Source organism: Podarcis bocagei, assembly GCF_964188305.1.
Source record: "Podarcis bocagei genome assembly, chromosome: 16".
NCBI lineage: Eukaryota > Metazoa > Chordata > Lepidosauria > Squamata > Lacertidae > Podarcis > Podarcis bocagei.
The window spans coordinates 15,624,015-15,638,260 of NC_138142.1; the positions used below are offsets into that span (position 1 = coordinate 15,624,015).

Sequence of the window (14,246 nt, forward strand, 5' to 3'; positions counted from 1 at the left end):
TCCTCCATGGACAAATTCAATGATATTTGTGAGCCATTCTTAGAAAGACTGTAATAGGTTAAAATCTTTTGAAGTACAATAACAACTCTTTAAAGTATACTCTTTTGGGTTCCCCCCTCCCCCCTTTATTTTCCCTTCTTCACGGGTGCTGTTTCTCTTTTTCTTTCTCTCTCTTTTATTTACGTCTCATCATGTTTAGTGCACATATAATTATCTACTATGTACTTTTTGAACTTTCAATAAAGATGTCTGGGGTGCAGAGAGGGGGAATGTCCCCAAGATGAATGCAAGCGACCCTCAGATTTCATAGATGGCTCAAACAGTATCGAGTCTAGAAGAGTAAAGCAGAGAGATGCCTTTCCTTCTGTTGAAAGCTCATTGTTTTTGGTGTTTACTTTCCCATGTAGGCTCTTTTGTAAAATAAACATGTGGGGCATGACCCAGCCAAACCTGAGCATTTCAGACCTCCATTGTTGTCAATGGAAGAGATCCGAATGTGTGCGCAAGCTCTCCCATTAAAATCAGTCATAGCTAAACAGGCAATATTCAGCTAAGCCACATTCAGGGTAGACCCACTTAACTAATTTCAAGAAATCTTCTCTGAGTATAACTTTGGATCTCCCACATCAACTTTAATGAGCTGGATTTTTTTTTAAATGAACTCTTCTTACTGCCACTCTTGTCTCTCTCTGCATGGTTTTTTTTAAAAAAATATAAATTTATTTATTTGGTTTTTCAGATTAAAGTTTTACAACCACATATCCAACATGCAACATAAAAACAAGATTCCAGATAATCTCCTGGACTTCCCTTCTCCCCTTTGTGGGTCCTATTGTTAGTCATTTCCTCCCGCATCTTTTATAATACTGTATTTTTTGCTCTATAAGACTCACTTTTTCCCTCCTAAAAAGTAAGGGGAAATGTGTGTGCGTCTTATGGAGCGAATGCAGGCTACACAGCTATCCCAGAAGTCAGAACAGCAAGAGGGATTGCTGCTTTCACTGCGCAGCGATCCCTCTTGCTGTTCTGGCTTCTGAGATTCAGAATATATTTTTTCTTGTTTTCCTCCTCCAAAAACTAGGTGCGTCTTGTGGTCTGCTGCATCTTATAGAGCGAAAAATACAGTAATTCAAATCTTTTACATCTCCATTATGTCCAAAATTTACCATTAAACTACAAGTGTTATTCCAATCCCACTAACGATTTTAGCTGTTTACAATGGTTTTTAAGACAAATTATAATTTTTCTCCATTCCTTATAAAAAAATTGGTCTTCCTGATTTCTGATTCTTCCAGTCAGTTTGGCCATTTCGGCATAATCCATCAACTCTCTCTGTGCATGTTGTCCCGGTAAGAATGTGAACCACCTTAATCAAATCTGGAGCTCAAGAAAAGGGTGACATATCATCTCAAATGTTCACTTTCAACACTGCAGTTATTGACCTCGAGCCACAATGGCTGTCTTTTACCTCTAGTCAGAGGCAGTATGACTTTGAATGCCAGTTGGTAAAAGCAGTAGGTGGGGAGAGCTGCTGTTTCACTCAGGCATTGCTTGTAGGCTTCCAGAAGGCATCTGGTTGGTCACTGTGAGTTCTGGGCTAGATAGGCCTTTAGCCTGATCCAACAGGACTCTTCCTATGTTCTTATTCTTAGCTTTGGCTAGGTCATGCCAAAAAGTATTCTTGTTTCATGTGCACCTGACTATTGTGACCTACAATGCCAAGTAGTGGTAGTGGTAGTGGTAGTAGTAGTAGTAGAAGAAGAAGAAGAAGAAGAAGAAGAAGAAGAAGAAGAAGAAGAAGAAATAATAATAATAATAATAATAATAATAATAGTAATAATAATAATAATAATATTTCCCCATCCACTCTGGGCGGTTCCCAACAGAATATTAAAAACACAATAAAACATCAAACATTAAAAAACTTCCCTAAACAGGGATGCCTTCAGATGTCTTCTAAAAGTCAGATAGTTGTTTATCTCCTTGACATCTGATGGGAGGGCATTCCACAGGGCAGGCACCACTACCGAGAAGGCCCTCTGCCTGGTTCCCTGTAACCTCACTTCTCACAGCGAGGGAACTGCCAGAAGGTCCTTGGAGGTGGAGCCCGGTGTCCGGGCTGAACAATGGGGGTGGAGACGCTCCTTCAGGTGCATTGGGCCAAGGCCGATTAGGGCTTTAAAAGTCAGCACCAACACTTTGAATTGTGCTCGGAAACATGCTTGGAGCCAATGTAGGTCTTTCAGGGCTGGTCTTATATGGTCTCGGTGGCCACTCCCAGTCACCAGTCTAGCTGGTGACAGTAGCACCAGTGATCCAGCCAAAATTAAACATATTTAAATGTCCATCACCTACCTCTTCAACTGGAATCAATGGCCCAGCAAAGTGCTTAACTTTGACTGGACTGCACTTCCACGAATTTACTCCCCCTTATCAAACTTCTGTTTGCAATTGACAGGTGACTGGGGCACGTTGCAGACCACTGTTGACACTTATTTGATGGCCAGTCTGGGGAAATGTTGATCTCCATAAATATAGACCAGTCGCTGAGTATCGTAAGTGTATTGATGTTTACCTGAAAGATATTTATGCCACAATTCAAATGAAATGCCATACACAGGCACACAGTATGGGGCTGTTCCTCTGGTGGGACACACATCATGCTCCTTCTGGGGTTGTTTGCCCACCTTTGGTCCCCACCTTGCGCTCAGCTCTCACCTGTGGCTCCTAGAATCTGTCAGGGTGTGGCAGTGGCTACGTTGGAGGAATGGTTTCGACTGGCCAGGTTGAGGGTAGCCGATGGGTCTCAAACCCTCTGTGAGTTAGGGACTTCCCCAACATATGAAGGCAGAGAGGCCACCGTGTATGTGGGGATGGGGCCCCTTTGGCTCTGGTGATGTGCACTGACTTCCATCCCCTTGCCGCCCTCCGTGACCCTACTGAGTGGCTATGGATGTTCCACCAACACAAAGGGAGAAGAAAGCAAAACTATCCGCTGCCATGGGGCAGAAGCTCAGCTGGGGGAGAAGGAGAGGATAGAAAGAGCTGTGAGTGGAGGGGACTCGTCTTCTAATCCTTTGGACCCTCTGTCTGCCTTCAGATGTCTTCTAAACGTTTGATAGTTATTTTTCTCTTTGACATCTGGTGGGAGGGCGTTCCACAGGGCGGGTGCCACTACCGAGAAGGCCCTCTGCTTGGTTCCCTGTAACTTGGCTTCTTTAAGTGAGGGAACACCAAAAGGCCCTCAGCGCTGGACCTCAGTGTCCGGGCAGAACGATGGAGGTGGAGACGCTCCTTCAGGTATAATGACTAGGCTGGCTCTGGTCATTGGCTTTTCAGATGACAGAGACCGTGCCAGGATAAATACCATCCACGTGAGTCAGCAAGGTGACCTTCTCTTGGTTTTCTACCTCCTCAGATGATGAAAGGAAGAGGCATGTGGCAGGGGGATTCTTGGCTTGAGCTGAAACGCAATGCAACCAAGATCAGAATGGGTCAGGAGTCAAAGAGTGATAAGGCACACAGAGATGTTATTTTGTGGAAATACAATCTATGAAAGTGTATACCCTTCCACTATATCAACTTCCTGCTTCTACATTGCTCTTGAACACTAGCTTCTCCAGTTGATTCACATTGTCTCCTAATTCTCTGAGAGCAGTTAACAGCTACTGCTATTATCAGGGATGGGGAACCTTTTTCAGTCATAGGACCACATTTCTTTCTGGGCAACTTTCTGGAGGTTGGTGGAATCGTGGAAAACAGCACAAGTTCAGTGCTCATTTCTATGTTATTTGCATCTAGAAAACCCCCGTGCGGCTCTTGGACAATGGCGTTGTCCCAAGTGAATCTCCCCCCCCCCCGTTTCTCCCACTTCCTTATTCGTCACTTCTATAGGTGCTCGAATCCTGAGACGGGGTGAGCTCCCGTTGCTCGGTCCCAGCTCCTGCCAACCTAGCAATTCGAAAGCACGTCAAAGTGCAAGTAGATAAATAGGTACTGCTCCGGCGGGAAGGTAAATGGCGTTTCCATGTGCTGCTCTGGTTCTCCAGAAGCGGCTTAGTCATGCTGGCCATATGACCCAGAAGCTGTACGCCGGCTCCCTCGGCCAGTAAAGCGAGATGAGCGCCGGAACCCCAGAGTCGGCCACGACTGGACCTAATGGTCAGGGGTCCCTTTACCCTTTACCTTTTATAGGTGCTGTCTATGTGCCCTCTTGCTCTCCTACATTTAAGGCATGTCAGCCAGCTGTCAAACTGGTTCTGCCTCCTCCTCCTCCTCTCCCATTATTTCCCAACTTTTCCCTTCATCTGCCTCTGAGCTGTGACCTCCCTCAAACCCCTGTAGTAAATCTACACTGTCTTCTTCTTCCTCCTCCCTGGAAGGGTCAGGGTGGGGAAGCGGTCTCCACCACTTCTCCTCTGCCCAGGCCCTGACAGTTACTAGGAGATGAGCATCTCCTAATAGTTCACTGCCAAGATGCCAAAGGGGCATGTGAGATTCCAGAAGCTATGTACAATGATTATAATAAAGGTGGTCCAAATTGTCCCCAGGGAAGGCGATTGTGCTTCTTCTGAATCAGAGAAAGCTGTTGACTCTAAGCTCCCTTAACTGCTCCCAGGATTCTTTGACTATTGAAAGTGGTATCATGGTGCTTTAAATGCACAGTGTGAATGTGAGCAGAAATTAATCATAAAATGGTTGGGGGGCAACAGGGATTGGAGAGAAGAGAATATATTGGTCCTTGTGATTGACAGCTTAGAATCATCAGATTATATTTGATCTAGCCAGGTTCCTAGTTGCAGTCCTGCTAAAAAGGAATGGGCCAAATCCCATACGATTGACTGTTAATATGATCTAGAGCAGTGTTTCCCAACCTTTTTTGGGCAAAGGCACACTTGTTTGATGAAAAAAATCTCGAGGCACACCACCATTACAGCCCCGTGACGTCAGCGCGCAGCGTCACGCCGGGAGGGACGCACGAAAGTGTAAGTTTCAATTTTTTCCCCTCCCCCTTGCCGGGGAACCTCCAAGCTTTGGGGGTGGGGGGGAGGAGGCAGCAAAGCGAGGCAGGAAGGAGAGCGCGGCTTGGTTGGGTGAGCTTTGGCAGGGGCAGGGAATGAGAGCCGCGAGGCGGGCACTGCGGACGGAGGCGCTGCCCGCTGAGCTCGCAGGCAGCCAGGCAGGCAGACGGCGAGAGCCCCGCGCTGGGCGGCCTCTCCTCGCCACCGCCGCCCCACCTCTCGCCGCCCAACTCGCCCGCCTCCCTCCAGGCAACATCTCGTGGCACACCAGGCAACATCTTGTGGCACACTAGTGTGCCGCGGAACAGTGGTTGGGAAACACTGATCTAGAGCAGCCTTTCTCAACCTGTGGGTCCCCAGATGTTGCTGAACTACAACTCTCATCACCCCTAGCAAGCAAGGCCAGAGCTCTTGGGATGATGGGAGTTGTAGTCCAACAACACCTGGGGACCCACAGGTTGAGAACCGCTGATCTAGGGCAAATAAATGTTGGGTGGGGGAAAAAAGAAAAAGCCGATGGCCAGGGTCAAATGACAATCACATGGAGCAAAGGACTATTTCCTGTTTGCATTGTTGTGCTGGTAGATGGAAGTGTGGATGTGATATGCTGATTTTTTTATCATGCTTTTAATGATTAAAAAAAGAAAAGAATTTATGGCCCTTGGCTAACTAATAAAGACTGTGGTATCTAATTGGCATCACTCCAGGTTTGGAGATAATAATAGGGAACAAAATATATGGGCTTCCTACATTCATGTCCTGCATCTCAACTTGCAAGAGGCACCAATATTGGCCACAGAGGGGAGGATGATATTGGACCAGGTGGGCTTGCAGGCTGTTCTTTCTTTCTTTCTTTCTTTCTTTCTTTCTTTCTTTCTTTCTTTCTTTCTTTCTTTCTTTCTTTCTTTCTTTCTTTCTTTCTTTCTACCTACCTACCTACCTACCTACCTACCTACCTACCTACCTACAGTTTTTGTTATTATTTTCTGTTGCATCAATAAACTGTAACACCTTCAGCAAACATCAGAGTATTGATGTTCTTGCCACATGTCTTACTTTCCCTTTCAAATTCACACTTCTGTTAAAGGAAATTAAAGCATCGATGCACCTGTGGACACATGTCTCCCCATATTGTCCCACACACCAAAGTCTTTTTCTTTTGAAATGAAAACATCTTGCAGGAACTGGGAGAGTTTCCTTGCTAAAGAAATGGCATCAGTGACATGTATTAAATGTTATGGAGGTGCTACCATCAGAAGACAGCATACAAAAGGGATTCCCTGTGGAACGCCCTCCATCAGATGTCAAGGAAATAAACAACTATCTGACTTTTAGAAGACATCTGAAGGCAGCCCTGTTTAATGAGGTTTTTAGTGTTTGATGTTTCATTGTGTCTTTAATATTCTGTTGGGAACTGCACAGAGTGGCTGGAGAAACCCAGCCAGATGGGTGGAGTATAAATTATTATTATTATTATTATTATTATTATTATTATTATTATTATTATTATTATTATTATTATTCCAAAGAGAAAGGAGGCCGTGTGGAGAGTGGAATTGCCTAGAGCACAAGCCAGCCTTTATGGATCAAGCTAGCAATAAGAGGAAATCAGAGGTTGTACTCTGCTCCCTAAAGGTACAACTTCCTGATCAACCAGGAAGAAAAAGTTGTACCTTCAGGGAGCTGAGCACATCCTCTGATTTCCTCTTAATGCTAGCTTGATCCATAAAGCCCTCCAACATCTAAAAACATGCCCATCTTGTTACATACTTCTCAGTGCTCTGCCTTTCATACATCACTTTTCAGGTGAATGTCTCACAACTGTGCCACTCCGAATTACTTTATGGATCCAAAGAGCATTAGGAAGAAATCATAGAATACACTCATCCCCTTGCATGAGTGGATTCTTCCTTCCTGACTTAGGATAGTGCCTAAGTCCTCTTCCCTCTGTTCCTGCCTCCAGAATATCCCATTTTGAGGACTTTCACCAGTCTTAGTTCAGCCAGCCTAGCTCTGGTTGAGCTGGAATGAGGATGTTATGCTGAGCCAAGTTTGGGGACTTAAGGATGTCTGAGCCCAGCTGTGCCAGGAATCAGCCAGCTGTGCTGGAGATCCACTGCATCCTAAACTGCTTGTCCCAGTGAATCTTTCCATAGGATTGTCCCCTCTCAAGTTTGTAAACTGTCCTGAGATATATATTTTTTAATGAAGGGCGTTAGATAAATCTAATAAAATAAATAAAGGAGGGTATCCCTTAATTTTACTCTATTTTAAAATGCTAAGGGTTACGGATGGAATAAAAGAATTCGACTTTCTCAGCAGAAATAATCCAGCCCGCATGATCCAGGATTTGCATTTTCTAATGTTGCTTCGGTAGAATGATATCACTCAAATTTGCTTTTCTGATGCATATTCCATCCAACGGAAAGGGTATGTCAAGAGTTTGAGAGTAGCCACAGAAGAGAGCTGCAGACATTTATCTCATTGGCCCACCCAAAGAAAAGGAGGTGGGATACCCCAATTCTTTTGCCAGTAAATTCATCAACTTTGGGAGTGGGGGAGAAGGGTAAAATAGAAAGATGGGATTTGAAAGTTCTGGTCTGGCTTCAGTTAAATTTATATTGTTATGGCAAAAATTCAGTCTGGATTAGGGATGGGAGAATTTGTGAGTTTGGGTTTCTCATTGTTTTCAATCTTCAGTTCAGTTCTCCCCAGCAATTTGAGGCTGTTTTTTATTATTATAAAAAAGCATCCTCTTGAAAATTCATCCATCATTTTAGCATGAATTTATCCCAATACACACATTTTTGTATGCAGGTTTGAATAACACATTATTATTTTTTTGAAACTTATTTTCCCTAATATGATGCATCTGTTAATGTTACTATCATGAAAATATGCCTTTGGGGGACCTTTCCCATAATACACATATTTTTGCACACATTATTTGGTTGGAGGACTGCATCTGAAAATTTGAAAATTTTGAAAGGATAATTGTGCCTCAATTCTCATGTTGGTTTGAGAAGTGTGGAATGCATAGTTTCTCATTAAAATGCAAACAAAATTGAATTTTGTTCCCATCCTTTGCCTGGATTGATTGATTGAATGATTGGTTGTTATATCCAATGTAATACATATTTACTGTGGACCCATTGAAATCAATGGTGCTGGGTTCATTAATTTCAATGGGTCTGCTCTAAGTAGAGCTTAGTTTAATATGTGGAAAAGGATAAAATAAGATGGAAATGTTAGAATATTATCCAAGAAAAGGAAAGGAACATGAAAAATTCAGTGACTTACCAGAGATGAGCAGATGGGTCCCTCATCCCAAAGATGAGCACAGTGACACACTGCTGTACAAAAACCTGACCTTATTTCCTGGAATAGAACATCAACACCTATATCACATGACAGAAGAACAGACAATGGCACAACAACTTTTGGTTTTCCAAAGTGGACTACCTTCAGCTTCCAAAGAAGCTGTAGTTAATGACATATTGAATATGTATCATTCTTACCTGACTGGAAGCAGAAAAGGACGGATGCTTTAGTCATCCATAATAATGTCAAACATTCATAGTATATCCTATCTTCTTCTTCTTCGTTGGCGATCACTTGTAGCTGAGTAAGATCGTCTTCCATAAATACGGGTTTAACAGCGAGTCCATAAGTGACTGTGGAGGCCAATTGTGGATCCACACATTCTTCCCCAATGGGGACATAGGTTTCCAGGTGGGAGTTGATCATGGTGGGGATTTTCCAAGCGTGCCTTTCTCTTAGCACATTTCTCCCTTTCGTCCTGAGTTCGAGCGTCTTCAAAGTCCATGACACTTTTGGTAAAGGCTGCTCCCCAATTGGAGTGCTCACAGACCAGTGTTTCCCAATTGTCAGTGTTTATACTACATTTTTTTTAGATTCGCCTAGATAGTCTTTGAACCTCTTTTGTTGAACATCAGCATTACGCTTTCCATTGTTAAGTTGAGAATAGAGTAGTTGCTTTGGAAGACGATAATCAGGCATACGAACAACATGACCAGCCCAATGAAGTGGATGTTGAGGAATCATTGCTTCAACACTGGTGATCTTTGCTTCTTCAAGCACACTGGCATTAGTTCGCCTGTCTTCCTAAGGGAAGTGTAAAAAAATTCCAGAAACACCATTGATGGAAACTTTCGAGAAGTTGGAGATGGCGTTTATAAGTGGTCCATGTTTCACAAGCATACAGTAAAGTTGGTAGTACAATAGCTTTGTAAACAAGCCTTTTGGTTTCCCTGTGAATGTCCTGGTCCTCAAATACTCTGCACTTCAACCAGGAGAAAGCTGCACTCACAGAGCTCAGGCGATGCTGGATTTCGGCATCCATGTCGGCCCTTGTGGAAAGATAACTGCCCATGTAGGAGAAGTGATTGACATTTTCCAACGTTACACCATTGAGTTGGATTTGTGGCACTGCAGAGGTATCCTACCACACTGAAGTCTTTCAGGTATTTCTTCTGATACCCAGAATCGTTGCCTTAGAGGATGTAGCACTATAGATGTGGTGTTTAGCTTGCTGTCAGCAGGAGAACCATAGAACTGGTACCAAAGATTCACCTTGGCTAGTGGATGTAGAATACATTTCTTACAAGATAAGAGGTCCCAAATATGAACTTGTAGGCAGTGAAGCTTTGTCTATGCTCAGTTTCTTATAAATTTAACCCAATGCACTAGACCGTTCCTTTAACTTCCTTAACTTGCAGTGGGGGTGTTGAGAAATCGGTATAAAAAAATGCCTTATTAATTGGTTCTGGAGGGTTACACCGCTAAATTTCAACTAAAACAGAATGGACCTGGAAATGGTGCTAGAACTAAGGAATAAATTGGGAGAGAGAAATTAACATCCCACCTTGTTTCATTGGATCCTGTCTTTCCAACGGAACCACCACCCTTCCTCTCTAAACAATATAGATGTGCATTTTGATCATACTTGCTTCATTATGGGTGTTGTTGGACTCCAGCCCCCATCAGCCCCCAGCCAGCATAGCCAGTTGTGGATTATGATGGGAGTTTAATAACATCTGGAGGGCTGCAAGTTACCCACCCCTTGCCTAAAGAAAGTGATGTTCATCCTATGGAGAAATATTCCATTGTTCCGGTGAGTATGGGCCTTGCTCTAATACCCCATTTCTCACTGCAATGTTTGAATCTGTGTTAGGAACCAGTGGATAGGAGGAAGAAAGATTTGTTCTGAGATCTGCATTCCCCCTTCAGAGCAAACCTGAAGTTCTGCGACCACACCTATTTCCCCACAGGTGTTGATATGGTGTGCATCAATGTTTGCTTTGCACCAGTCTATGTTCCCCCTTTCCCATCTCTCTCCCATGGGGGACCAGTGACCTGCATCAGAAGATTTAGGCTGGATGTGAGGGTAGGAAGAAGGCTAATTTCACATGGGCAGGGAACTGATGTTTCCTGTGGGTGATATAGGACCGTGCACTGTCTCTGACAAATGTAGAGTCCCCATATGTTGCTTTCATTGTGGACTTCCAAGATGTAATCTGGCTATCTATTAGACGGACATGATTCAGCAGGGCTCTTTTCATGTCTCTGTGTTACGGGGTAGGGAATCTCAGGCCCAGGGACCAAATTACATCTCTCCAGGTTTTTCCATCTGGCCCTTGGGATTTTTCCATACCACTACCCCTCTCCAACAACACCCTAAGCCACACTCCACATCACCCTTGCTTCACACTATTCTGGAGCGTTTTAGCCTGACTGGACCTTGTAGTCTGATAACGACTCTTGCTTGATAGAGAGGGATGCATGACCATGTGCAGAAACTCGTCTTCTGTATATTTATTGCTCCACCCACTTTTGACTTTGGCCCCCCCATCCACCGAGGTCTTATGGTTCTCCAGCTCCCTCTCATGAAGACATCAACTTCTTGTAGTGGTGATTCTCAGGTACCCACAGAGGCTACTTGCACCATGGAGAACCATGAGCAACCAGGGTTCTCAACTGCTCAGTATCCTCCTTGCATGGGTACAAAAGGCCCCTTGCTGCAAAGAGTTCAACCTCTTCTTGGCAGGGGCTGGGAGAGTCACATGACCTCAAGGGGGTGGGGCTAACTGCTTGGCACCACAGCCCTGCCATACCTGTGTTGCATCTCCCCTCCAGGTCACACCTGGTTGTGTGTGTGTGTGAAATCAAGTGTCAGGGAATTCCTTGGAATGAAACCTGGACCCAACCAATCTCCTTTAAACAGGATGCTGCCTTCAACCAAGTCAAACCATTAGTTGTATCTCTCTCAGTATTGTCCATACTGACTGCCAGTGTTTCAGACTGTGGACATTCCCAGCTCTCCTGGGAGATAGTGTTGGGGATTGAAACAGAAACCTTCTGCATGCAAAGGAGGTGCTCTGCTAATCAGCTACGGCTTTGCTCCTCTTCCATTGGACCATCCTTTAGCTGCAGTAGGGCCTGGTACAATTTCTTTCCCTGTTTCTAAAGCAATGCTGTAGGAATTGAGCTTCCAAATATACTAAGGAGTAGACAGGGAATATTTTGGCTGAGTAAGGGAATGTTTCTTCCCACAAAGTAGGAATGTGTGGTTGTTATTGCTGTAAATCAACTTGCTTACGTGGAAAAGTCACTTAGTAAAGAAATGATGTCAGTGAAATGTACGAAATTTTATTAATGTGCTGACATTCGAAGCCAACAGACAAAGGGGGCTCAAGGGAGAATTGGAAGGGAGGAGGTGTGGGGAGGGGAACGACATAGGAAGGAAACCAAACTTAATGGATAAACGTAGCATTAGCAGAAATCAGAGCACAGATTGGTCCCCTGGAGGAAGAAAGGACCCTGATGGAGGCATGAGGCCCACAATGGATTCATTCAGCCTTTAGGCAACATCCTGAATGCAACAAGAGCTCCACTGAGTTGAAGAAAGAACATGTCAGATTGGAAGGGATTTTTGGGAATGTTTGAAATACCCCCCAGAAATGATTCTGGGATGCATCCTGATCCCAAATCCACCTTTTCCATTTCCCAGGAGCTGAATTGGTAGGTGGGACTAAGAGAAAACCCTGCCTGATCTCCAGGAAAACCACAGCCCACCAGTGTAGAAAATGCCCACCTAGATGGACCAATGGGCAGACTTGGGAGAAGGCTGCTTCCTACATTCCCATGAAATCACACTGCTTTTATCACTGCTGCTACCAGCCACAGACCTGAGTAGAGTGCATTTTGGCTGAGTAACAGCACACTTCCTTCTGTGATAGGACAGGAAACCATGAACACAACCTGTTTGAAGGAGATGGAATAAATGAGTGGGTCAAGAAATCACACCGGTTAAATGTATGACATTTTATTAATTTGCAAACATTATAAGCCAACATACAAAGGAGATTCCAGGGAAAAGAGGAAGGGAGGAGGTGTGGGGAGGGGAACGACATAGGAAGGAAACCAGACTTGATGGATCAACGTAGCATTAGAGGAAATCAGAGAATAAACTTGGCCCCCTTGAACATGAAAGGACTCTTTCTTCTCAGCTGCTGGAGGCACGAGGAACTCATCAGACCCATCCAGCCTTTAGGCACAGTCCAATCTCCTCACCACCTTCTCAACGGTCTTCCCTTCATGCGTCACTTTGCAGATGACTGCCTCATAGCTCTCCCATTCGGACTTTTTCATGCTGAGGTAGCTGCTGGCCGCGTACTTGTCATTCAGCTTGGTGGGCGTGGTTGTCTCCACCCCAGAGGAGATGGGGGTGCCATCAGCCTGCCAGGTAACTTGGACAACGCCTGGGTAAAAGCCATCTATGAGACACACCAGGGTGGCTTTGTCTGAGCTCTTCAGTTCTTCTGGGGATGGTGGGAAGACGTTCACTGTTGGAGGTACTGTTGGCTGACCTGGAAGTCAAGGCGAAATCTGGTTAAGTGTCATGTCTCAGGGGAATATTATATAATAGAGACATATGGGATTGCATAATTTATTTGATTTCATAAAGGAATTGCAATCGGATCCTATTTCCTTGTTTAAAAAACAAACGCCTCTGGAAGTCATGTCTTCTAGTTTGGGAAGGCTGTCTCCCAGTCCTCAGAGTGTAGGTCCTGGTTCTGCTGTAATCAGAGCAGGACACTCTGAGTGTGTTCCAGAAACACCCTGTTCTTCCTTTTGGACTGATATACGACACTGAGTCTAACTTACCCTCAGCAGCTCAGCAATAAGAATTGGCAGACACTCATTGGAACACCCCATTGCTGGCCAAGCCATTCCCCTTGTTCCTCACCATTGCACATTGCTGGACAATCTGCCTGCTGGATTAATTTAATTTGTAGAAGGGTTGCTTAAATATACTCTTCTGCTTAGATATATGCTGAGAACCTGCCTCCATTACAGTGATGCCCATTGGGATTGGTGCAGCAGAAAGCAAGGGAGACCAATGTTAGGTGGAGCTGGAACCAGCGACAGGCGAAGCCAACTCATTCTAATTTTGTCCCCATCCTCTTCCCTGCTGAGTACTAGAAGGGCAACACTGAGACTAAGGAGGAAAAGCTGACAGCCAGGGCCACCCCCGTAGTGGTTGCAAGTAAGAAAGCAGTCATGTGAGCGCTGGCTGAGGGCACATTGAGATTGATGGGGTAGCACCCTATTGACCCAAATGGACCAGCTTCCACTGCCTAGTCAGTGGGTGATTCAATATATGCTTCCATAGTTGCTTAATGGGTTAATGCGGCAAGCTGAGCACTGCATGGAGTGTAAGTCTATAGAATCATAGAGTTGGAGAGCCATGGAGAATGGGGAATTATGGAAGGGCTCCTGCAGGTTACCTAGTCCAACATCCTGCTTGCTGCAGGAGATCCAGAGCTAGAGTCATCTCAGCAGAACTCTGTCCAGCCTACACTTGAAGACCCACCATCTTTATAGGTAATTACATCATCATCCCCTTTATGATGGTCAACAAATCAGAAACCCTCTACATAACTGGTTGGTGTTGCTAAACTTCTCTCACCAACTAGAAGCTTATCTTTCTGCAAACTTAATTGGATCTGCCCTTTGGGGCACCAGAGAACAGGCTGTTGTCCTCTTCTGGGTGATAGCCTTTCAGATATTGTTCTTTATACCCCAGCTCAGCTTTTTCTTGTCCCAGCTAAACAGACACAGTTTCTTCAAGTTTTTCCTCATATTTTTCTCACTTTTACCACCTCCTGGCCAACTTTGTTGTACTTCTATAAACCAAGACCA

At 44.6% G+C, this 14,246-nt stretch overlaps 1 protein-coding gene and 1 long non-coding RNA gene across 3 annotated transcripts in view; both read right to left on the reverse strand.

Annotated features, from left to right (window-relative positions):
• Positions 1–1,126: 1,126 nt before the first annotated feature.
• LOC308576082 lies at positions 1,127–8,398 on the reverse strand. The gene is made up of 3 exons (XR_014003067.1): positions 8,322–8,398; positions 2,356–3,463; positions 1,127–1,377 (listed from the first exon to the last, which is right to left on the reverse strand). It is a non-coding gene; the product is annotated as an uncharacterized lncRNA (long non-coding RNA).
• Positions 8,399–12,350: 3,952 nt separating this feature from the next.
• Positions 12,351–14,246, reverse strand: part of LOC308575987 (immunoglobulin lambda-1 light chain-like) — a 106,945-nt gene continuing 105,049 nt past the window's right edge. For both annotated transcript variants that reach the window (XM_081175172.1, XM_081175171.1), the window contains exon 4: positions 12,351–12,910. In XM_081175172.1, the coding sequence (XP_081031298.1) occupies positions 12,591–12,910 (320 nt within the window). In that variant the 3' untranslated portion in view covers positions 12,351–12,590. The remainder of the gene's footprint in view (positions 12,911–14,246) is intronic.